Genomic DNA, 26,033 nt, shown 5'->3' on the forward strand with positions numbered 1-26,033 from the left:
GATGAGAGAATGTGAACTCTGTGCATAGGGTCCTGTTATGTAAAACATTCAAGGACAAGACTAGAAGGAGGAACCTCAAGGTATCCTCTACTCCATCTCCTGTCTCCAAAGCAGGATTAGGTTGACCTCAGACAACCACCAGTCAGGTTTTTCCAACATTGTTTTGAACTTAGCAGAGTCACTTTTACTGTGTTTGTTATAAGGCCAAACTGTGTATTTAACTGCAAAAATCTTGTATTAAGTAAATTCATGTTGCTGTAAATTGTACAGCTCTGCCTGAATGAACATGGAGAACAATTCATCACCATTTGCATAAACACATATTACAAATCTGTAAAGACTCTTCGCTCTCAAACCCTTTCTTTTCCAGAACAAGCTCTCCTACAGTCAGTTTTCATTTTGTTGCCCCCTTTTTTTTTTTTAAAGCATTCTTTAATTATTCTAGAGGTGACTTCTACACGCCCCCGAACTGTACGCAACACAGACCACCACTGCCATCCATGGGATCTGGAATTTCTCACATGACCCCCATACTGCCGGTCTGAGGGCTGCAAAACCTTCCAGACTGAGAACAGCTGCTTACACAAGCGTTCCTGAACTGGTATTTGCATTTAATCTGCCCTTACAAGTGCAGACTTTTGCACCCGCCTTTACTTAATTAAACCTTGTTGATTTCTCCCATTATAAAAATAAAAATTATATTGGAAAACATCTTCCACTTAGCAGTTTCTAAACTGATGTCACCTGTGTTTTAAGTCTATCCTGCTTTTCATCACCCACATTATAGTTATAAACATTGCATAGCACTAGTTCAAACCTCCACTTCGAGGATCACATAGCTTTGCCAAAGATCGGTGATTACCACTGTATAAATGTAGTTCTTCAGTCAGCTGTATATCCAGCTTAGAGACGTTTATATCCAGCTTAGAGACATTTCAGCCAAAGCGCATTTTTCTAATTTATATACGAAAACTATAACAACATCCAGATACATACCGTCACGTTGCCTCACTCTTATCCTCCAGGTCAGCTGGGAGTTAGAGTGGTGTTAGAGAGATGAAGTTTCCTTGCTGCCTTCGACTACTGTATGAGCTGAGGCTGTAGCCAGGAGAGAAGTTAGATACTAGAAAACAATATTTGTGAAGTCTAGACTTACTGTTGTTGGTTGGGGGCGGGGGTAGGCTGGGTTGTTTTTTTTAATGACAGCTGCTTGCTTCAATGAAGCATTTTAGGAAGTCCCTTCTCCTGTTTTCAAAAGCCTGTAACTGCCCATCAGACTTCAGCAAGGGATTTTTATGTTTTTTAAAGAGATTACACCAGCATTACGAAATTTTGTTTACAGCTGCCTCTAAATTCTCAGAATTACTGCTTTGAAATATTACCGCTGCATATAGTCAGCAGTTCATCCTTAAGCATAACTTTCATTTTACATCTACATAATTTTATAAACAAATTAAAGAACAGCTGTTTTTGTAATTAAAATATCAAAATAACTGCTTGTTGAATGCACCCATCTTCGTGCCTCGTCAAGCCTTTGCATGCTTCTGATGTTGATTTGGAAATCATTTTCAGAAGTGCATGCAGGAAGACTCGTGTCACTGAATTTTCAAAATCCTGAAAAATTCTCCTACTCAGCTCTTGGGATGGTTCAAATATACAAGGAGAGGCAAACAAGATGGTCACATTATGAAAAAGCACCACTTCAGGGAACAGTATTAAACACACTCCTTAAATGTTAAAATAAACTTATTCCACATATATGGAATCATAATAATTTAGCTGAAAACAGCCTGTCAACAAAGTAAAAAAATAAACTTGTAGCTGTGTTTAATATTTAGCTTCCTTGAGAAAGACACCTGCAAGCCAGAGGAAGAAAGAAAGAGAGAAAACTCTTTCAAGTTTCCCTTCAAGAGCCCAATACCACGTAGGTGGAAGACCTAGCTCAGCCTCAGTGCCCAGAAACAGCAGAAGATGATTAATGCTGTGAAGTCCATCTTTAAGCAACTTCCTAAGTGAAGAAACTCCTAAGAAATGATGAATTTCAAGCTGTATTCCCAGTATGTGCTAGAAAAAACTCTCTCTCTCCATCTGTATCTTTCTTAGCCACCCAGGGGTTTCTCAAGAAGAGACTAAAGTACTCCCACTGTACCCCATCTACAAATTGCTACCCTGTCACACCTATACTGCTATCCACCCCCTGCAACACAAGGATACCAGAAAGCTTCTCCATCAGCCTGCACACCCGCACCCGAAGCAGCAGCTGGAATTGACAGAACTGACAAATGCCGTATTACCAGCAGGATCCTAACTGCATTAGGATGATCAGACAACTTTGACCAAATAAGTCTGGTTAAGTTTTCCTTGAGAGGTCTCCGTCTCTTGTATCTGCTCATCAAAAATCAGGAGCAGAAATGCATCGAGGCAGAATGAGTTTATGCTGATAACAGAATAATCAATTGTTAGGTTTACTACACAGTAAGGTTTTGGCTTTATTATAGCATTTCCTCTTTTCCCATTAACAAGGTTTTGAACACAGCACTGCTGCTTATTAGTTTTTCCAGTGACTGACCTGTTTGTCATTTAGGCCTATTCCTTCTCACCAACTAATGCATTTAACACGGGCCCATTTTATATTCAAATCATGTATATTTCTACTTAGTGTTTCTTCTAGGTGAGAGCACTTTAATTCCTTTAGCCTTAGACAGTCATACTACCACACTAATTCACTCAGTTTAGGCCCCTTTTATATTAAAAATCTTTCAAATTTCTATTTTGAATTTCTTCTTGTAGGAGAGGACATCTCAAGTCCTTTGGCCTTTCTCGACAGTACAGCTACAATCAGCTGGAGAAAATACCAAGGAGAGTAACTGTCCACATTCTTGCATTGTTGCAGTCAGAAGGGGGTATTTAAGGCTACAGCCTTACAGGGCTGAATGATGACACCAATTCTAGTGCTTGCTACTGTTTACAGAAAATCCTCCAGTGTACAATTCTCAGTCTGTTTGCTTTTTCTGCAGTACTGTTGCCTAGCAATCATTTCCCTATTCTGTACCTGAACTCAGTACTGAGCTTCACGTTTATCTCCACACCCCCTTCTTCTACATCACCTCTCCAATTTGTAACTATCATTTTGATTTCTAGTCCTGTCCTTGTACAGCTTATGGTCATCTGAAGAATTAATAAATGCACATTATATTCTTCATCCAAATATCCAACGATCAGATCTGCTGGAGACAGAGTACAATAAAAAGCTTATCACCAAGTTTACTTCCCACACCTGTGGGATCAAACCATGATAAACATTGCTGAAATTGCACACTAGAAAATGGAGCAAGTAAACTGTGAAAAATAATTTATTGTACTTCTAAACAGTCAGTAACCTTACATTCAGAGATAAACATTTCCAAACATTTTGTGAGCTGTTCTTTTAACAGTCTCAGCTAAAAACATGATTGCAGATCAACGTCAGTTCCAAGTGATAACTCACACTGCACAAACTATATACAACAAGCAGCCATCTTCTCTTTCCAGCTCAAACTTTGTCTCCCACAAGAAGCATTCACCAGGTGAATAAAGGCACCAGGTGTTGTACCATGAGACTGCTACAGTATACCAGTCACTACCAGTATTCCAGTGTCACCTGGAGTTCTGGTCCCAGACACTTCTTGTTGTACATTCAAACACATCCAAACCCAGCACTTTGTGTTACCTGTGACATTTACATTTTGTCATTAAAATCAACATTAGTGCTTCTCCAACTGGATACTCTAACATCTTCTTTTCCTCTTGGGGAGAGATGCTTCTGAAAGGAAATAAAGAGATTTTTCTGACAAGCTTTTCAATCTATCTTCCCTCATGGGGATGATTCAAGTAGAATTAATTCTGCCTAGCAAAGGAAATTAATTAGATGAGCTCTTGAGATCCCCTCCCAATCCCGCTTCCCATGGTTCTAGATATGAAAAAAATCTTTCTAGATTCTACAGCACACTATCATTCAAAATATCAATTAAAATTCCATTGATGAACAAAATAATGTACTTCAAAACTTATTCAAGCTTGAGAGCTTTCTGCTCCTCATGAACACCTCTAAGATTTCATTGTGAATTTGACAGGTGGAATACTCACAAAATTAAGCACAAAATACCTGGAGATGTTGCTTATGGCTATTTTTAATGCTTCAGAATTTACTGGCAAATTCTGAGTAATGGAGAATGTTCCTGATTTAGAAAGAAACTTTTTGTGCACAACAACGTGAAGGAAAAGTAAGTAAATAAAGTACAATATTAAATGCACCATTATGCTTTCAATATGACCATTTAAAATGGAACGAATTTACATTGCCTACAACTAAGGTGATCAGAGAATGTAATCTCATTTCAGTACTAGAAGATGCACTTTTGCTTTTAAAAAGCACAAATATAAATGTGCTACCTCACTGCAAATATGTTTTAATGGTTATTATCCTCCCTTGTATGAAATATCCTTCCATTACATACAATTTTGGATAGTAAATTAACTCCAAAGGATATACTCCTCACACTCATCTATGTCATTAAAGCTTTCCAGAAGTTGCACCTAACCCTTTGCTCCCCCTTTAAGCAACCTAATTAAATCCCACTCTGTCAGGTTAAGAACCATTACCTCGGTCTACCAAGCCTGCCTTCCACTAAGCGAGCAACCCATCAGTCTTAAGCCAGCTAGAACTGCCAGGGGAAATCACACCTTCAGCTGGCCAGCTTCTCTCCCACGAACACTACCCACGATTGAGACACGGAAGCAAAGCAGGACCTCGAGATAAAGAGGATGCTATTTTCTTTGTACAGTGGCTGCTCTACAGTGCTTTTATTCTCCTCCAGCAATACTGAGAACAGACCCTGAAGCTTTTGAGTTGGAGACCAGTTCAAGGTCACCTAACATCTCAATTTGTTCTATATGCATTTGATGCTTCTGTAGAGCAACTCCACTGCCAGCTTTCAGAAACCTGCTTTACTGTTGCTTCCAAATAAAAATTACATTATTTCCAGTAATGTGAGTGATAGCAAAGTCATCCACTCTTTTGCTGTGGTTCCCAGAATCCTACCCCAACTATGTCAGACAACTTCTAATGTAGCAGAGGACACTGTTACTGTACATGTATACTAGAACATAACACTTGTAGCATTGCCCAACTGAAAGTAAGGCTACAGAGGAAACTTCTATGTCCCCTCACTTCCACAAAGGTGAAGGCAGCAAGGGTTATTCTGACCTCCAGCGCAGATTACCTAATTTCCAGAGCTACTAGAACAGGTTTCTTTTGTAAGAATGACAAAAAAAATCACTTTTCCCTATACATTGGAGCTCTTCAAGCCAGATTCGTATTATGGAAGAGTAAGCCTCCTTTAAACTGGAGCAGTTTTAACTCCTAACACACTATAATGAAATTATGTAGAAAAAAAAGACTCACACAGGATTTTGCCACCACATGTGTGCTCGTAACAAAGTCTGAGAGCAAAGCTTCAATTTCATGTAACAATTTACAGGCTAAAAACTAGCCTAGCTTTTGTAAGGCAGCAACATGTGGTCAAAATAACAGCTTTAGTTTCAGAAAAATACAGCATAATAGAAAAACAAGTGTCAGGTTTGCTAGAATTTCAATCATTGTACCTTCTTCATCCGAGTCATCTTCTTCTGTGATTACGGGCATCCCAATATGCCGAGTAACAGTTTCCTTTGCCACTTGCATTTCACCTGCCGATAGATATTTTCAGGAAAAACTGTCAGCTTTTTTTATTTTTGCTTCTACATCTCAAATCCAGCCATTAAAAGATTGTTCACTTCCTGCTGTCTTGACTTTCTAGTCAAAGGCTATGGAGAATCACCTACATTTCGGAGTACCATCATACGGCTCACTAAAGAAACCTTCAATAACAAGTAATTAACACTACAAGTTTAAAGCATCTCAGTCCAGAGATAATTCAAAATGCCCTTATTTCTCTGCAACACTTCATCTACTGTTTTAAAGTGAAGGAAAGGCAACACTGCCTAATGCCCACTGCTGAAGCAGGCTGAATTTTCTCAGTAACTTTTTTTCTAGCAGAAGCTAAGTAAGTCAGAAAACAGAGTTTGGAACTTTGAAATTAAATAGCTGTCTTCAAAATAAAGTCCATTCAAAATTAGTTTGTTGTTTGATTTCATTTAACCTTTAATAAATAATAAGTAAATGAAAAACTTAAATGGCAGAGCAACTTCTATCAGTTTAAAAGTTTGATATCAGAAAGATTATTTCCTTCATAGTAGTAGTTTTCCCTGTTTTCAGAACTGGGAGACAAAGAGATTAAAGAAAATCTTGGAAGACAAAAAAAAAAGATGCTTAAGCAGGGATGAGCAAATACCTAGAAAATAAAACTGCACCAATCCAGATGACATAAATGCTATGATAGTAAAATAATTAAGTCAATCACTGTTCAGTTCAGATGCGTAAACGATCATCAACACCAGATGGGATCTCTCCAGGAGAGACCTGAAAGACATCAGTGATCTCCCTCTCCTTCCCTCACCTCCTCTTTGATCTAGCAAAGCACCCTCACACCAGGACTTACACTTATCTCACATTGAAATAAGTCACGCCTCAGGTTCAGAAACTTGATGTTGTTCAGAATATATTAGCATAAATTATGACACCATACAATATGAATCCATGTAAATGGCTAATCCTTGAAGTTCTTGGTCTCAGCACCATACTTTTAACAAACTTCACAAATGAAGGAAATGAAAAAGATATTAACTTAGCATCTTTGGATCAAGTAAGGGTTTGTTTTTTTTTTTAAAAAAAAGTTCTGGTCTGAGGCACAGAGGAGTTCCCAGTCCAATTTTCTTACTTTTAAAAACATTCACCATGTCCTCACTTACACCGTTACATTCTATTTGTACTTGTTCCCTCCACAGGTACTTTTGCTCTGCCATTCTTGTCAGCCACAAAATTCTATCCTCTCCACAGCGTTGAAGGGGAGATTTAATACTCCATAATACTTCATCTTAAAAGTCTGAAGTCTTTTTCTGACTACATTAAGCAAGTGCACTGAGTGCACACAGAGACATCCCAATGCTTCTTAATGAGTATAGGTAAACGAGGACGGTATCAAGCACAAGCCATTAAAAGTATTTCCTTCCAGGATACATTCTGAAGTAAGAAAAAAGGTCCCAAAGACTGGCCATAAGTACCCTGTACCTGTTTTAAAAACATTTGCTCCTTAAAATTGTTTTTGTTCCTAGCTAAAATTATAATGCTCAGGAGGAATAAAATAGAATTACAGAACAGAACCACAAAAAACTAGTCACAAGTGTATTAAAAAAACCCTCCTGTCAAGAAGGGAAAAGTTAAGTTTAGCTACAAACTAAACACATCTAGAACTCTTATAATGTAATAATGGTAATACTGAGGTTAAGGAACCAGTTTGATAAGAGTTTTGAAACTACATCAGTTGTTGACAAAAGGTTCATATTCACATGGAAGTACTAAAAATCTCAGTAACAAAAGAACAAAATAAATGATGAGTATCACACAGAAGGAGAATAACTGATGTGATAGTGCAGGTACTAGTCTTCAAAGCAATCGTCACCATTAAGACATCAATAATACTTTTTTCTTCAGAAGTATTAGAGGATATTCCTTCAAATGCTCAGGAACAGAATAGAAACAGGCAAGGTTTACTTTAGATTTCACGAAGATAGTATGAACTATCAAAATTATCAGATAGGCAGATTTTCATCAAAAAGATAGCTTCAAAAGTAGAAGCTATCTGTCAGAAGAAGCAGCGGTTAGACACCTATCTTAATCTCCAGTGTGTTTGTTCTATTGCAATAGGAAAAATTAAGACACTGCCACACAGGACATGCTTTTCGAAGGTCAGCCCTGCTAATTTTTCTCTGGAAGGGCATATATATGAGACTTCAGGTTACAATAAACTGCATGCACTCATGTTGCCTTGTTACCTGACCAGAGTGTGGAAAACAGGAAGGTTCAGTTACAACAGGGGTATCACAAAACACTTCTCCAATCTTCTACCTCCATTGATCAACAGTAAAATTTAACCCAGCTGCCTCAGCTAGCAAAGCAATGGATAAACTTGTGCAGCCTCTTGAGGTTCATGAACGCAATGGAGGAATACCTTTGCTTTCCAAAGAATCTCGCCTCCTTGCTGGCTGTGGTCTTCTGCTGTTTTTTTTACTTCGGTTTGGAGATTTCCCATGACTCGATCCTGATTCAGAAGATTCTAATTTTACTTGACGATGTCTTCTGGATTTGGAAGCCTAGAACCCAAATGTACGTATGAATGACACAAAAAAGCTAAACTTCCACAGCCAGATTATTACTATACCTCAGCCATTACTTTACAAGCCAGCAAGGACCAAATCATCAACTTCCATGTCTAGGTGGAGAATGGATGGAAGGGGAGGGAGGAAGGACTCCCACTAGTTACCATTCTTCAGTTTTAACAGGACAATGCCCTTCTATGATTCAATGGGTGTATCACTTAAAATTCAGGTAATTAAATATTAATTTATTTCAAACCATTCTCTGTTGGCATTGACCTACACCATGTTGCACAGCGCTGTGTGCAAGCAACAGGAATACTTCCAAAATCTACTGCACCATAGAGCCTCCGTACTGTCATGTTTTGCTTAGGTGTCTAGAAAACAGTATCACTGCATATTCACAAGTCTGGACTGCTGTATATTCCAGAGTTTTCATTTAATAATGCATTTTTGAATAAGAGATTTTAATGAAAAAGGAGAGTTGTGATGTTTCTCATAGGCCTGCTACAAAAAAGACAAATCAACAGGTTTTTTTAAAGTAGCAGTTATTGAAACAATGTTTCCAAGTACTTCCTGATGACTTTAAATCCCAAAGTTACATTTTCACAAGCATCTTCAGAGATTCTAATACCTAAGCTTCACAGAATTTGAGCAATTAAACTCAAAAGTATTTTTATTCCGTCTACTTAAACGGAACGTAGACATCAAAAGATACCTTGCAAATTAAAATCCCCCAAGCATACCTGCACTGTTTCCATGAATCTAACAAGAATAATAAGAGCTTCAGGTTTCCCCAATGTGTTAGGAAAACCAGAACATTCAAAGGTTGAATTAGAGTGGAATTTTAACTCATTCCTTTTTAACCCAGCATTTACGTTGAACTGGTACTTAAAAGTGCTCTTTAAAAATAAATACATCCCTATCAGCAAACTTTATACCTACCTCAACAACTGCAGAGTAAGACTTGTATTTGATTCTAGCTAATGCACTTGCTCTTTCAGAACCCTGCAAAGAAACAGAGATCAGTCAGAAAAAGTTTTCATATTCTATTATAGCAGTATTGAAATGAAATATCACATCAGACAATCACTTGAGCAATATCTCACTACTGCTGTATTTCTGTAATAATAATTAGTTCTATATAATTAGAATGCTGCTGAACTGTTACTTAAAGGAAAAATTAAAATGGCAGACCACAGTCTTGGTTGCCTGCAATGTTACAAAGCCCAGGAGGAGAAAATCAAATTTGAAACGTCACATTTTACAAAAATTCAAAGTTGAAATGAGATAAACACAACATTAGATAATTTTGTATCATTAAAAAAAAAAAGGATATTGCATTTAGTTGAGATTCCAGAAGGAACAATAAAGGAGTTTGGCTAAGAAAATAAAGTTCCTTCCCCTCCTTACCAGAAAGACTTTTTATTACGAGCATCCAGGAGCTATCACAGCAGTAAGTGCTTACGGCTTAACAGAAAACAATGCAACTTAAAACAAAAAACAATCAAAACAAAAAAAAAAAAACCAGCCCCACTAGCTATTTCTGGAACGAACTTTGACACTATCAAGCCTTGACATACACCACTTAGCCTGTCATGTGAAGTCAATGAACTAATGGATTTGGCCCGCACAACATAGAAAACTAGTTATTTTTTCTTACCTCTGATTCTAGCAAAGTCCTTTCTTCCTTTTTGTTTGATATTTCACCAGTTTCTTTAGCATTTAGAAATAATTTCTGAAAAAAACTCACAAAACAATCTTTTAAAATCTCTGTCATATGCAAGGCAGCTAAAATCCAAGAATTGTGAAGATCAAAACAAGTTATTTAGGCACATGCCCATTTTCTTCATTGATCTTACACTATGGCCTTTCCTTGATCCAAGAATAAGCGTTACAGAGGTATTTCATATGGTCATTACAATACTGCCCATAAGTCACATCTTGCAGGGCCTACCTCTCAGCAATCACTTATCATAGAGGTAATACCACATACAAATCCATGTCCGTCTCCCCATACCACAACTCTGCCTAGGGTTTTACTCATTCCATGTCTTCCAGGTTACAGCTCCTTCTGGTTAACTCTGAGATTTATGACATATGCAAAGAGGTAATTACACCAAGACTGTTGGTTCTTACATATTCACACGTTAAGCTGTCGCAGCACAATGGTCAATACTACCTACCATTCTGTTCTGCTGCCATTCGTGATATTCCAAGGTTATGTCTTTAAGAGTAACTACAAAATCATCTTTTATCAAGCTCAGGGCCTTGTCTGGCTGGGATTTGTCAGCTGAAATGACACACTTCATTTTCTGATAGTGGTCATGAATATTCATCAGTTCCTAAAATAAAAGAGACTCTTTTTCAGGGAGAAAAAAAAAAGATTCCAGCATTAAAGCAATATTAGTCCTCAGTGAACAAAACCAGGGTCATACAAAGCATTCTAGGGAGACCATTGAACTAGCAGAAGTGTTAGAAACAGTGTCTGTTTGACTCAGTTCAGTTTTAGGGAGTCTAGCAATGCTGCTACCTAGCACCGTCCCACCAGTCCATCAAATAAGCAAAAGAAGAAAGAATATCTTTCATTATTTAAGAAGGAAGCCTCAGTGATACTCAGGATCAGTGTTCACAGAGGTTTCAATCTGAGACGGTGGTCTATATTTATCTCTTTGGAGGGAAGCATTTTAAATCCTCCTTTTGAGGAAGGTTGTCTCTCCCTCCCATTTCACAGATTGCTGATTTTTGTGCTACTGTAGTCAACCTTACTAAGGATACATATTTGCTAGCAGAAGCTAGAAAAACCTGTGAACAAAGATCTACCACTGAGTCACAATGAGCAATAGAAGAACCTATACTTGGCTTGAATTACTCTAATATATAATACATTTTATAAAAAAACAAACAAAGCAAAGTTTTAAGAGGAGAAATGAAGGTTAGAGAAAGCTATAAACTTGCAGATGGGTAAATCTGTATTATTGCAAGTATCAAGCCTTCAGCTGCAACCTGCAGATGTACCACAACAAACATGCTGCCCCCTGCCCTCCATTTTCCATTTTTCTCTGCCTAAAGTGACAGCTGACCTGGTTTCTACCCTTCCCCTTTTACATTCTACTGAGGCAAAATCAGACGATATTAGAGCATATTTCAGATGAAAAAAGGTACCACAATTCCTCCGGAGTAAATGCTGTGTTTCTGAGTATTTGATAAAATTGCTGGCACAGACCATTACCCTAGTCTGCATTCCATAGGAAGACTTATAAAGGACAAGCCTGTGCTAATTGGAGAAGTTATAGCTCTTGGACAACAGAAGACGAAAAAGAAAACATAAGAAAACCCCCAGAGATTAATCTGTAGTTTAAAAGTTCCTGTACCTCCAACACATCGTTAGTGATGAGGCTGTTTACTCTGTTACTTGGGTCCTTAAACTCCTCTTTAAATTCGTTTTCCTGAATCTTCTTCTTAGTTCTGTAGTTTAGCTAAAGCAAAAGACAATGCTTTGTAACTTAAACAGCAAACTGAAAATGGCACCTCCTCTAGAAGTCTTACTGCATATCCAACCACCAAGGCATAAAACCATCTCACCTACAACAGCATGCAGCTTTACTGTCAAGTGCTCAGTCAGCATTTTTCAAAAATCATTCCCTAGTAAAAAATTTAATCCAGCACCCAGACTCAAGAGTTTGACATTTCCACAACTTATAAGACATCTCAAATATAGTAAGAGCATGAGACACTGAAAAAAATATTTTCAGGTGAGAAACATGCTGCATTCAAACAGCCTCTACGCTTTACATCACATACGTACCTACATAAAGCAAGACCTATTACATTCCAACACAACATCAAAGCTAAACTAAAAACATGAGCACTATTGAACTGTCAGCCATTGAAAGCTGAAGATATTTTGTTAAAAATGGTAAGTCATTAATGTAATAACTCACTAGCTTTGGCATTGCTGTGAAATGGAATGCTCTGGCAAGTCGCAGTGTCCTAAAGATGTACGCTGCATCATAATGCTGGGCGTCTATCAGATCCTGTTGAAATTTCTGGATTTCAGGCCAATCCTTAAGTGCAATTCTGATCTGCAACAAAACAGTTGTGTACCATCACACCGACCTGCATATTCCAACAAATGAAAGTGAATTCAGCTGACTACTGTGATCCCGTTATCCTATGCACAATAGTTGGATATCTAGAGCGTAACGTGTCACACAATCACAGAACTACAGAAAGGATCTTACCACAACATTTGTTACTACTCTCAAAATTTTACGCAGACAAGCTTATTGTACTGTTGTGTTAAATATTCTCACTGCGGTTGCTTTCTCCGACAGTGACGTGGAACACGAGCCCTCTCTGACATTTGAAAAAGTTACCTCTTCACATTCCGAGATGCCTGAAACAATACACGCCTAGGAGACACTCACTCACTACATGACTAGGAATAATACTTGTACCATGATTTGCTGCCAGTGAAGTGCTCATAAAAGTATCCCTATATTCTTGCTTTCCTTCCTCTCCCATGTACTCTGCCCACTTCATTTTCCCTCTACCTAAGTTAGCTTATATTTGATAATTCCTGGACTCTCTGACAGTTGCTGTATAGCAGTGGCTTTACAATTTCCTAAATTCATCTCCATAAAAGGTACTGACTTCTCTGAAGTTAGGATATGAGATGTAATGGCATCACTGTAGAATACTTTAACTTCAGTTTCTTATTTAAATAATTTGGACTCAATTGTGCATATGCACACAACATACACCACACAGTTTCCAAGTAAACCACTTCTCCTCGCACTGCGTTTCCAACGCCTTTATATACTGGTCTCCTGTCCTAGAAGCAGCAAGGAGGCGTGTTGTTCTGGCATTCACGCTTTCAACCTATTTATGAATTCCACTTCTGGTTAACAGGAACTGGAAATATGTCAAGTCTTCATTCTGTTGAAATTCTAAGGGAAAACGGGGGCTGTAATAGCATTCTCTGCAGAGCTGATGAGCACATTCTCTGTTCCCATTTTGAAAGCCTGTCTTCTTCATTTTTTACTAGAGAAGGGCTTCTTATCTGGCAAACTAGATTTCTGAGATCACCACTACAGTTTAGGAGGCATACACAATATTTTAGTCACCACCATGCAAGTTCTCAAACCCAAGGGTGTTTGAAAGACTACCTTTTCCAAAGGGACCATCTGGTTCTAAATATTTTTATTTTAAGAAAGTGAGACAAAGCACCCTACCCGTTTATGATGACAAAGTAGACAGGGTTATACCACATATCTTACATCCATCATCTCCTGAGAATCAAACCTCAGGAACAATTACCTTTTGTTTTGGCTGGCAAAGCTGTGTGCTATAGAGCCCGTACAGAAGGTACAGCCCACCAACTCGTATCTGGAAAGCGTACGGGGGCAGGAAGTACTGTTGTGCCAGTTCTAAAGTCTTCTTCGTGAGCTTATTCCTCTCCAAAGGTCTTATTCTACCACTAAAGTAAACAAGAAGGAAGAACATTAAAGCGAGCAAGCATGAAAGTGCAGGTTTTAGAAAATTCAGAATGCAGAAACAAGTTTTAGGTTTTTAAAAAATATATTACCATAGGGCTCAAGTTCTGGGAAGTATTCAAAGGTGGCCAGTCCTTAAGCTCTCACACAACACTGCATATAATTCCATATATTAAATTAGATGTAAAGTGAAAAATGAAATACCCTAGAATTGTGTGCTTTAATCTCGTATCACGAGCGCTGCATCAAACTCCCTGAAGCATCTAATATACAAAACAAACTGAAAGAATAACTGGTCTTCCGGTATTACACAGGGACCGATGCTTCGCTGCCATTCACCCACACACCAGCCGGGCGAACCCTTCCCCAAACCCGCACCCGAAGGGACGCACGGCTCTCTCACACACATACCCCCGACCCCGTGAGCCCCCCGCAACGCCAAGGGGCAAGTTCAGCAGCGGGGAGCTGCAGGCCTTGGGAGGGGGGCGGGGGGGACACACAGGCCCCGCGAGGCGAGGCGAGGCGAGGCTCAGCCGCCAACCGACGCGAAAGGGCGGCGGGACGCGGGGCTGCTGAGGGGACTCGCCGGGGCCCCTCACTCACTAGAAGATGGTGTGGAAGCGGCGCTCCCGCCACAGCTCGGCGAAGCGCTCGAAGCGGACGGTATCGGCCTCCTGGAAGGCGCCGAGCAGCTCCTCGCAGTCCGCCTGCAGCCCCGGCACCGAGCTCATGCCGACACCGCCGCCCCGCTCCCCGCGCATGCGCCGCCGCCCCGCCCCGCGCCCGCGGCGCCTGCGCCGCCTCCCCCGCGCATGCGCACTCCCCGGTGCCGGGAGGCGCCGCTCAAGGCTTCTCGGTGAGAGAGAGCGGCCCTGGGGGGCGGGGCGCGGCCCCGGCGGGGGCAGGAGCCCGCTCCGCCCGCCCGCCCGCCCCCGGGGCGGCTGTCCCTCCTGCCCCGGGGGCGCAGAGCCAGCGCATCCCTCGGTTGGCCCCGGGCGCAGGCGGGGAGTAAACCCGCGGGGAGGAGGGGGTTTGGGCGGGAAGGAGCAGCCCGGGCAGCTGCCGCTCTCCAACGGCCCCAGGGAGCCTGGGGATGCCGGTGGGGCCTCGGCCTTCCCCGCAGAACCACCCCCACCCTCGCCCCCGATCTCGCCGGCCCGGCAGTCCCGGGAACGGCAGGGTCTTCTGAGGGAAAGCGCCGTGTGGACGTGCCGGCCCGCCACGCTCCCGGCCGGCGGCTGCGGGAAGCTCCGTTTCCGCCTGAGCGAGCGCGGCGGCGGCAGGGGCTCGGCCGGCGGCTCGCCCGGGAGCCGCCCGGCCCCGCATGCACGGCCACACGTAGGCGGCCGGGGCGAGCCGGGCGGGCGGGGAGGGGGCCGCGGCTGCCGAGCCGCACGTAGGGTGGGTGGGCGCGGCCTCGCCGGCGGCGCGGAGCCGGGCGGGCGGCGGGGGCTCTCCTGCCCCAGAGCTCCACGTCAGGGCGAGCAGCTACCGAGGCGGCCGGGGAGAGGAGCGCTGGCGTCGGAGAGGGAGCCCCCGCGCCTCGCGTGAGTACGGACCCGCGGTACCGGGGCAGGCGGCGGGCAGCGAGGGCCGGCTCGGGGCGGCCGCAGGGGGTTTTCTGGGGGAGTCGTTTGCGGTGCCGGCTTCCCCCGCCCCGGGAAGCCCGGCAGCTCCCAGGAGGGCTCAGGGACGGGGCGCCGCCGTTGTTGCCGTGATGGGCGGCCGGGGGGCGGGCTGCGGTCTTGTGGGAGCAGGGCTGGGCGGCAGCAGCGCCCGCAGGAGAGGGCCTGAGTGCTGCTGCACCCGTGGGGGGAGAGGGCTGGTGGGGGGCCGCCCCTGCGCTCGGGGAGCCTTAGCGGGTGCCAGAAGGGCATGTAGGAAAAGCCGCATGGGATGGTGCGTCGTGTGATGCCTGTAGGAGGATATGTAACCCTGCAGGAGTTTTGCACCGTGGTCAGGTTAAAGATTCGCATTTCGCTTTCTTAAATAATCGTGCACTGCAGAATGAATTTTAAATTCTGCTGGCTCTGCTACTGTGATGCTCTCCAGTTCACCATTAGCATCAATTAACTGATCCAAAGGTCGCTCCTTATGGCCGGGCACTTCAAGCTGTCAGCTCCTAACAGTGACAGTATCTTCCACAATGCTTCAGGCACAAAAGCGCCTTTCCACATTTATTATTTTTCCCAAAAGGTTGCTGGAATGTGACCTTTACTCGCCTGTATAGATGATTAAGAAATGAACGGCCATCAGCTGATTGCCACTTTCATTGATTGTAGGAACAGAAGCCTTACCAGAGCCGTTACACAGGAACCGGCAGGTTTTGGCAGCTGCAGGGCAAAAGCTGCACCTGCTACGTTCTCGTTTGGCTTTTTTTTTTTTTTTTCTGAAAAGATAAGACATTTTCATCTGTCGTTTGGATTCGTGTTTAGAGATATAGGACAGTGACCCCATTCATCCAGTATGTGACCCTCCCTTCAACAGATTATACTGATTTTGAAACAGAATGCCAATGCTGTTGGGAAAACAGTTATAATGTCCTCAGACCTATGGACTTAAGGATTCAAAGCACAGGGCAGTTAGTAATTGATGCATCAAGTTTGTCATTACAGATCAAGCCAAGCCCTACTTAGTTACAGGAGTTATCCCTTCATTTAAAAGGAGCGGAGGAGCTTAGTTCTGAAGTGATGCAGAATTTGCAAAGCTTGAGTGCGTTTTCTGATTTTTTTTGTATTTTAAGCATGCAGTGAGTGTTGTGATTCCTCAGAGATGGTGTTTCAAGAAATGCTAGGTGGATTTTTTTTTTCTAAGGCAGATGGGGCTGCGTATCATGATGCTTTCATTGTGTAAGATGATGCAAGATGTAGTGAGGATGAGGCTGTTGTGCCCATGTTAACCTGTGCTCAGTCCTTCCTTGCAGAAACTTTGGCTACGGTGTACAGAATGAAAATGTGGAGGAATAAAAAAGAGCACGTGTCTGTAGAATTCCCCTTCTGTGGTGTATATGATGAAATAGTGTCAATTTTTAGGCTAATTAATACTCTTATCAATAGTGTGTGCTTTCATCTACTGCTCCTCCAGTTTTTTCATTAGTATGTTTTAATTCTTAAGAGTGGCCTCCAAACTAAAGAAAATTTAAAATAATTAGATGATGTAAGGAAGAGTGTCCTGATTACTGTATCTTCTGCGTTCGTTTTGAACTCCTGAACAAAACGTGGAGTCCTGTTTGCCCTATTAATTCCTAGCTTGTAAGTTAAAAAGCCATTTATCCTGCATTGATATAAATAACAGGGTTCTCCAGTTGCACATGGCACAAGACAACTTTTTTAAACACCTGTATAATTGTATTAGAACACATTTTCAAACTGAAAACATGAACATAAATCATGTTTTCATGGATATTTATGAAAATATATCATGGATATATTTTATTAAATAGTGTATTCAAACTTCTGTATGTACAAATGTATCACTAATACCAAATAACAAAATCACATTCTAATGTGATAGCAGTTGCACAAGACTTCTGCTTTCAGACTTCCCAACAAAGCAAAAACATTGCAACAGATTTTTGACCTGTGCAATAGGAAGTGGTATTGATTTAATAACACGGCAGGAGTCATGAGACCCTGTCAAGTTATTTGCATGTACTGAGAGCAACTGAAATCACCTGGAGATGTCATCTGGGCTTCAAGCTAGTTTCTGTTTTCTTACTAAGGGCATTCTTTTTGTGTAGTCACATCGAGGTTTCATAAATGTTCTCTGTCCCTCTGGCTCCCTAGCTGTTGCTCTCTCCTCTCTTTACCTTCCCACAGGAAAGCCTCCACAGTCCCTAACGTCCCAGTTGTTAAATCCTACATGCTTAACCTCTTTTGTTCATGCACGAGGTCGTCTTAATGCAGGTGGGATAAGCATTGTGTCTAAGGTGAACAGGATTCAGCTGTTAAGGGCAAGACAGAATTTGTAAATGCTTTTGGAAAACAGACCGCATGTATTCTTAGTGTCAAAGTTTCTGACTTCAGTAGTAGGTAAGTTAAACCTCAAACAAGCAAGGAGTTTTAGTTATGCTGCACAGTGGTTATTTATTTCACTTTAAAAAGTGGTTTTGCCACCTGCCATCTCCATCTTTTAGAACAGGAATAATGGATGAACAGAAAAATCACAAATGTCACGAATTAGAAACAAACCCTCTCTTTTATTGAATTTTATACTGTTACACAATCAAAAAGAAATACAGTCACAAGTATGTCAATGTTTCAAGAGAAATATCAATTGCAATATGTTGTACTTGGTTCCAAAAAAAGAATTCCATTAAAATATACCAATTCTTCATGAGAGAATACTACTATTATTCACAAAATCTACCATACTGTATAAATCCAGTAGCAAACTCTAACTTTTTGGTAACTTGGCAAGCCTTGCTCAAGGTAAACAGGGAAGCAGAAGGAAAATGACAACTCATTTCTAGGATTTGGATCAAAAATCACAGTTCTCCAGAACGGAGCTTTCCAGGGAGTCAAGTGCCTAATTGCTAGTGGTATTTTTAACAAAAGCTGGGTACCCAACTGATGTGATTTGCTATGAAGATGGTCTTCCTACAGAGTACTCCTGGCCTGTGAAGTGTTTATTTTCATGCTGGACAATTACAGTTTGAATAATGTGCGTAAGTGCAGGGACATTTGAGTGAGATGTGTGTTCTGTAGCAGCTCGTCAGGGGGACAGGAAAAAGATGGTTGACCTGGGGCATGTCCAGCTGTCCCCTGCTCACAGTGCTCAGGTACTCACCACCTCCACAGCCCCATTCATCAAAGGATTAATGCAGCAGTGTAGTGGGGGGAAGGCTTGCCCACAGACACTGGTGAAACAGCCCACATTTCTGCCTCTAGCTACTGTTGTTTAATTAAATAGCTAATCCGCTTTTTAAATAATGACAATTTTTTATTAAATATGCAACAGTTTAACCTGTAATCATCAGAATTTTTTGATTCCTACAGTTATTTCATTGGAAGCAGAGCTGATCAACTCATCCAAAATAAGCTTTGAAGTCTTTAAATTGTCACCGGTGTTATGTGTAGTCTTAATTGTCCTTTCTGGCCTTAACCTGTGATTCTTTCATTCAGCAATTACTTAGGGAGAGTTTAATGTGTGTACACAGACACACAGGAATGGAAACTTAAGAGCAAATTGCTTCCATTTCAAAGATCAACATACAGTCCAAACCTACCTCACTACATGGGAGGAAGGCATGTTAGAAAGGTGTACTTTAGACTCCAGGCTTCCTTAATTTAGTTAATATTGCACCTGAGACCAAGTTACCAGACAGCAGACTTCAGTGACTTTTGGGGAGCTACAGCTGTAGTTAATTATCACTACTCAGGTAAAGGAACAAATGATGTCCTCATCAATACCGGTTTAAAAAATCCTTCACCTTTGACAAAATGATCACTGTTGGTAGAAACATCAGTTAGAATCCATATGTAAAAATAATAATTGTGCTATACGACAAAGGCGGCATGGCTTGACTACTGCTGTAGTAACAACCTTCTGGAAGCTAGCTTTGTTATTCTCCTCAGGTTATCATTTCCACAAAATCTAGTACATTTCATATGCAGAAGGAAACACTATCTACCTACAGTTTCTTCTTTAGAGCATTTATTCTTCACCAGCAGTAATGTAGTGCCTCAGTTTAAAAGGTAGCAAGTGAGCAAAGAAATTACTCAAAATCACTAAGAAAACATTTAGAAATTAATGTATTCTAGAAGCTTGTCCTCCAAAGTAGGTTTAGAATCAGGCTGTGTATTCCTAGAGACTAAGGAAGAAAAGAAACCAAACACCAAAACAAGCAGCTAAAAGGTGTACTTCTAGGTTTTGCAAGCTTGCATCTGTATTTAGCAAAGCTTGTACGAGGCCTGAGCAATTACTGTTACTTTCCCATGCTTTCTTCAGTGTCTCTAGGAGGGTGGGGGGGTGGGGGGTATTTTAATTTGGGGGGGGGGGGGGGGGTTTCCCCCTAGATTAAACCAATACACCTACTGCAGTTCATTTCATTAATTGCTTGTTTCAGTCACTTTTCAGAACATTATTATACATAATTTAAAAAATGTGATAATTTGGAAGATTCTTAGATGAGACATGGTTCATTTAAACCCACAGCTGTTGCCATTAAGACCAGACATGATTCCACTGGGCTCATAATCATGAATCATGTGGGTCACTTGATTTTTCTTCCTCCATTTAACTTGGAATTTCCTCTGAAAATTTACTGCCCTCTTAAAGTACACAGAAGAAGAACTGACAGATCCAAACAGGTCAGGCTCCTCTAAAATAATGTTAAGAGAACAGCAGATCATCATCAAGCAGGAAGGGAAGAAGTTTCTCTTGAGAGATGAAACAGGATAACCCACCAGGCCAGCTCAAAGCTTGCTGAGGCAGTAAGAAAAACAGAACGCACCTGTACCTTTCACATGTCTACAACATTCTCCTCACTGTCTCACAAGAGCATCATGTCAATCAATGCAGAGCTAAGCTTAAAGGATGCCTGCACCAGCTGGTGCTTTACCTAAGCCTTTAGTAACTTCACTATTAAACCTTTTAACTGCTGCAAGGGAAAGAGATGCCATGGAAAGAATGACACCCCAGAAACTCTCACGCAGCAGGTAGGCAGTAGCTCTGCTGCTTTTATCTAGAGAACGTCATAAGCTTTGTACGCTTAAAGGCTGCACTGAAAATCTTTAATATTCAGCAGCAGATTATATATATAAGCATCCTCTTCACAAAGCTTCAACTCCAGGTTAGAAGAAAACATGTAGGTGTGCTATCTTTGTGCAACTCCGCCTTCTGCTCCCAACTTCTTAGTTGGTAACGAATAGCATCCATTTAGTTCAATACAGTTCTGTCAGTTTGAAACAAGCACGTTTCAGTGAAACAGTAATTTTAGAAAACAGGTTAGACTTATGTACCACAACATCGATTTCAAAAGACTCAAGAGTCCAATGAAACCAAAGTTTCCAAAATAATTCTTGTGGCATTCCACATTTGATTTCTTAAATTGACAATTTTTTAAACTAATTTGAAGAATGCACAGAATATCTTGACTGTATTTACACACTAGAAGGTTTTATCAGTAGCACTGTGTTTTATGACAGCAAAGTGAGAAAAGTCACCTAGTCAAAGTTACTGCGTCAACAGCACAAGAATGTAGAACAAGCTTTATCATCAAGTACCAGCTTAATTTTTTAATCATGCAGTTTTGTGATTAAAATCCACCTTTAATTGATCACTCTTGTGAAATTTACTTTTTCCTGCTTTCCAGTGTTACCTTGACAAAGCTTCCAGAGACAAGCCTTTAAGCTGTTCATCAGGGAGAATCTTTCCACTCTAAAAGTAACACAAATACACTGTCTCCTTGCTTTCAAGTTTGCTGACTGGTGCGATAACAGATTTAAAAGTTTAACATCTTTGGCGAGCGATAGTACAACACTGTCTAGGAGACTTCAGTACTGAAAAGGCTCAAATAATTAACACGGAGATGTTACAATCAAAATAAGGAAGCAGTGATTTCCAATCAACTCTAAGTTAAAAAGGGAACACGGATGAACAATAACCACTAACAAAAATATAAATTATCTCATTTCTCTCAGGTAACACACTCCCCAAGGGGGCCTGGTCCACATATAGTTTATTGATGTAAGAAAACAATACAGTTAGTGTTAGATCCAACCACAAAGAGTAAAAGAATGAGTGAATGAAGGTTTTGTACAGTACATATAGGAAAATAAGATGTTCGTGACAACTATATATTTCTAAATAAAAAGGCTTCTAAATATATTCAAGTTACTGAAATCTACATGAAAACATATGGATGTTAATAGCAACAAGGTGCATAAAACCAAAACATCAAAATATTGAGCAACTCAATGAAGTACTAGATAAAACTTTGCTAACAATGCAAGATGTTTTACAATCTGCTTGAAATATCACCTATACCACACAGGGTAAGCTGCACATTTAGATTTAAGATCATACACAATATTAGCATTAACTTCAACAACTACAGGCAGGGATTTTTTTTTTCCAAGCTGGCAAAGTGACTACTTTAAGAACATCAAACTCTCTAAATTGAGAACAAATCCAGATAAAATGCTGCTAGCCCTTTCCAGACAAAGCCTTTCCTTTGACTAACCACTCATTTAAGTCAGAAGCATAAGACAGCATTTAAGAACAATTTATATTACATGACTAAAATAATGACATAATCCAGGTTTAAACATGATTTTTTCATAGGCAAACAAAGGAAGATTCTTCTTAAAAACTAGTTTTTATAAACGCAGAATATATTGCATGAGGAACTGCTGGTATTTTTTAAGAAAATATATTGTGCGATTGTGGCTACAATGCACTGCTGCAAAGCATTGTTGTTTCTTATAAAAACTATTAAAATAAAAAACTTATTTGAACATAAAGAGTAAGAGAGCACAAGTCTTCCAACTACCTGTGACAAGCAGGATGGAAGTATTGCCAGTTTCTCCTGTGTTGACATTTTACTATTGATAAGTTTTGGTGACCACCTCCCCAGCCAAAAAATAAATATTTTTTTTTTTTAAATCAGGTGCATATTTCAAAGCTGCTACTGCAAGTGTGTTTTAAATGTAATGGACATAAAAGTGTATGTACCAAAGAATTATAAAAATGCACTCTAGTTTGAGTTACTGTTACATAAAGAACATATTAAAAAGACTGTCAAAATAAGTAGAAAGGGGATCAAAACTGAACTAACTGAATTAGTGCAGTACTGTAGCCAGGCTTCTAAAATCAGATATAGAAAATATAAATAGACTGCTTTAGGTGATGATTCACCAGTGTCCAAAAAAGGAACAAGTATTGTGAAAGCTCAGTTAACTTGATCCAGAGCTCTGAGCAGTTCTTCACCCTGTAGCAGGTTTCTGTTGCCTTGTATGGGAGCATTTACTTCGCAATCGTAACTCGTGAGTTGGGGCAGTCCACTTTCATCCATCGACTGCCCTAGAAGTTTACTTGCTATGTCTAAAGAGGGAGGGGAAGGAAAAAAAGTGCACTTTATTCACCATGCTTAGCCTTTCCTCCAAAATTCTTCTTAAAGGAGTTAAGTTGGGTTGTGGTTTTGTCACTTGGTTCACTTTCACACAGCCCCTCTCCACCCCCCTCTACATATTAAACGAAGATACTGACCAGTTGATAGTAGAATGATTGTCTTTTGCTCCACTCCATTATGACCATTTGTTTTGCATCCCTTCACACGTTTCCAAGCAAGTGATGCATTTCCTCCACGGTCACCTGTCGGCTGGAATAAAGACCCCTAAAAAGAAAAAATAAATCTTTATTGAAAACTGTATCTTTCTAGCCCTCCACATCCCTCTTCCAAACAGTTCCTGTCACTAATTACTAATGCTACAATTTTAAGTGGACTTCATTTCAGAACTTGGGGAGAATTATATTTCCAAGTACACAGGCCTTGAAAATTATTTAAAAGTAAAACTGAATCAGATTTCAAGACCTTACTTCTCTTACAGAAAACAATTACTAAATCCTGGTTATCATCAGTTGCCATGCTCAAGATTAGCATGTACATGTACACATACACACCCATTTAATTACCACTGCTCTTGCGTGAGTAAGCATCAGGTTTTCACTGAAGTCTCTAATGGTTTTCTGCACTAGAATTACTAGGATAGACAGGAGATTCAGGAACCTCGGTAGGTTGATTCTATCTAAATTTAAGATGTAAAATTCTGCTTGCGCTCCAGTTATAGCCACCAAGCCATCTGACCCTAGTCTTGTGGGGAATGCGGTCCTAAGCCAGTCTATTGCAGATACGGCTCCTTAGCATATTGTTTTGACAGAAGCACAGAAGATACAGAGATCAAAGCTTTTAAGGGCCCCTACATTAGGATATGTAAGAAGAAGCTGCCACTGAAACAGATGGGATGGAAGGAAAAAACACCATCTTAATATCAAGTTTGCTAGCAAAAGTAGTTGAATCCGCAAAGTGTTGTCCTGTTATTAGTACTGACTGCTGCAAAAAGAGGAAAAGGTATTTCAGAACACTAGCATTGTCCTGAACACTTAAAATAGTACAGAATGTATGTTTTCAGGTTATAAAACATTCACGCAAGTCAAAAGGACAGTTGTATAATAGAAGTTATAGTTAAACAACTCAGACTTAGAAGCTGCATTTCATAGTAAAGTCAGTCACATTGTTGCTGGTTTATTTTGGGGGTTTTTATTTAGTTTTTACTGTGCAATACAGCCCTTCATATTACGACAGATACAGCTAATATCCTTCTCAATGTAATGGTTTGGATCATTATTTCGTAATATTACTATAACACATCTTGCCCATGTCTAATCCTCCTGTTTTCTACAAAACTAAAGTAGTATTTTACTTTGGTCTTCACTTATTTTCCGTCTTCGCAAAACAAGTCCCTCTTCTTTACAGCTAAGAATTTGTGGCAGGTTTTTGCACAATCCCAGAATACCATGTATTATAAGCCTGGATTTAACATAATTTTTCTGTGTGTGCGCAAGGCCTAGTTCATCATCTCAGAAATCCATTGTGGAGAAAGAAGCCAAACAACAAAAGCAGTTCCTTGAAATAATGTCAGTAAGATACAGCTACATGGAAAATTCAGCTTCTGACTGTGCAGAAGTCAAAATATTTGTAACACCTTTTGTCAGTTACAGAAAAAAGAAAAAGGTTTAGCAAAGAACGAAGTTTGAATCTGTAAGCATTAAAAAGTCACTAAGCACAGAGGCCTGAACACTATTATAGCAGTTAATACAGAACTGCTTGTTCTGTGTATTTAATGGCATCCCATGCTATTTTGAATATTTTATCAGCAACACTGACAGCTGTAGCATGAGAAGAGGCAATGGAAGGCAATAAAGTGTCTTGCAGAGCTGTGAATTCTTACAGGGCTGCTGGAAGCAACAGAACAACATGCATGAAAGTCCAAAGCATTTAGCAAATTAAAACAATGGTATAAGTAAAAAAAATCTTAAAAAAATAAAGTCTGCTTGCTTCATAGAAAAAAAATGGACACAAAAGCTTTCTCAGCTCTTCTAGAGGAGAGCAATGATAAAGACAGTATACAGTGATTTGTCTCATGCCCAAACCAGAATGCTAATACAGGAATAATTCATAGTTCAGAAGAATAATCCCGCGCTGTAAGACATGATGGATGACTACGCCTAGGAGACGGACCGCTAGAGAAACAAAGAATCTCAAAGGCTACACTGCAGTAGAAGAACTAAGAATTAACTGTGTAAAACTTAACTTGCAATGAAGGCAGGAAGAGAGGTAACAATATGTCATGGCAAAGGTCAAGATTTCAAAATACTAAGACCTGACAGTAAGACACAAAGGTTATGGAGACAAAATACCCTTGCAGAAAATAACAAGCTGGATAGCCCCAATCAAGAGACTTCAGTGAAATCTAAGAATACCTAAAAAGTTTATTTTGAATAACTAAGACAGATGATGATGAGCTACACATGCTAATACTAGAGAGAGCGTGCATGAAGTGAAAGGGGTAGTAATACACATTTACCAGGTTATATGAATTCTGTTCCCTTATGGTTCACATGGTCTTGCTATCTGATCAAATAAAGGAATCTCAGATCCGGTGGAAAAATCAAAGCATAGAAAGAAGCATAAAGAACACTATCTCCAGTATTGAGAAACAGGAAAATAGAGTTTGAACTCAAAAGTAAAATAAATCTGGCAATTATAAATTTAAATGTGATGTCTTACATTTGTGCATATTCCACTGAAGAACATCTATGCTCACAAGAAAGTATCTTCTACCTAATCAAGAAATGTGCTTGCGTATAGAGGGCTCTTGAAACAGCTGACAGTAAGAGAGAACTAAAATCAGAGTATCTGCATATATGTGGGAATTTCACATCGAACAATTATCTCTGCTCCCAAGATTCCACTGCACACCAACAGCTAAACTCAGGAGTCTGCACCGATGCCTCATTTCAGAAATTGCAAGGTTAAAAGTGAATATTTGAAAATGGTAAAAACAAAACTCACAATTCCAACTGCCTGAAAAAGTGAACCATCATGTTCCATTTTTCGTTTTCTCTGAGCATTATGCAAAGCTAGCATCTTTGGATTTAGTTCTTCATCCATTGCAGTAGATCTAAGAAAAATTGATTCAGGCTGTTAAGACGTTTCTACTATCCTCAGGCCATTCTTCT

At 40.2% G+C, this 26,033-nt stretch overlaps 2 protein-coding genes and 1 long non-coding RNA gene across 7 annotated transcripts in view; 1 reads left to right on the forward strand and 2 right to left on the reverse strand.

The window, feature by feature from the left end:
• Positions 1-3,337: 3,337 nt before the first annotated feature.
• On the reverse strand, positions 3,338-14,561 carry SNAPC1 (small nuclear RNA activating complex polypeptide 1). 3 transcript variants are annotated; one of them, XM_064460972.1, is made up of 10 exons: positions 14,394-14,561; positions 13,615-13,774; positions 12,237-12,377; positions 11,667-11,771; positions 10,479-10,637; positions 9,956-10,030; positions 9,238-9,300; positions 8,148-8,289; positions 5,644-5,727; positions 3,338-3,799 (listed from the first exon to the last, which is right to left on the reverse strand). In XM_064460972.1, exons 1-10 carry the CDS (start codon positions 14,549-14,551, stop codon positions 3,768-3,770), a joined length of 1,119 nt encoding a protein of 372 aa, XP_064317042.1. In that variant the 5' UTR covers positions 14,552-14,561; the 3' UTR covers positions 3,338-3,767. The 3 variants fall into 3 exon arrangements, with proteins under 3 accessions (XP_064317042.1, XP_064317041.1, XP_064317043.1); XM_064460971.1 differs by having other exon boundaries at positions 3,338-3,802; XM_064460973.1 differs by lacking the exon at positions 10,479-10,637 and having other exon boundaries at positions 3,338-3,802.
• A 79-nt stretch (positions 14,562-14,640) lies between these two features.
• The window catches only part of LOC135315054 (uncharacterized), a 36,991-nt gene continuing 25,598 nt past the window's right edge, over positions 14,641-26,033 (forward strand). For both annotated transcript variants that reach the window (XR_010374506.1, XR_010374507.1), the window contains exon 1: positions 14,641-15,341. This is a non-coding gene — a long non-coding RNA (uncharacterized LOC135315054). The remainder of the gene's footprint in view (positions 15,342-26,033) is intronic.
• Positions 17,969-26,033, reverse strand: part of HIF1A (hypoxia inducible factor 1 subunit alpha) — a 34,812-nt gene continuing 26,747 nt past the window's right edge. For both annotated transcript variants that reach the window (XM_064460975.1, XM_064460974.1), the window contains exons 13-15: positions 25,867-25,975; positions 23,001-23,127; positions 17,969-22,835 (exon numbers count right to left, since the gene is read on the reverse strand). In XM_064460975.1, the coding sequence (XP_064317045.1) occupies positions 22,684-22,835; positions 23,001-23,127; positions 25,867-25,975 (388 nt within the window). In that variant the 3' untranslated portion in view covers positions 17,969-22,683. The remainder of the gene's footprint in view (positions 22,836-23,000; positions 23,128-25,866; positions 25,976-26,033) is intronic.

The sequence above is a fragment of the Phalacrocorax carbo genome, chromosome 9 (assembly GCF_963921805.1).
Source record: "Phalacrocorax carbo chromosome 9, bPhaCar2.1, whole genome shotgun sequence".
Classification (NCBI taxonomy): Eukaryota; Metazoa; Chordata; class Aves; order Suliformes; family Phalacrocoracidae; genus Phalacrocorax; species Phalacrocorax carbo.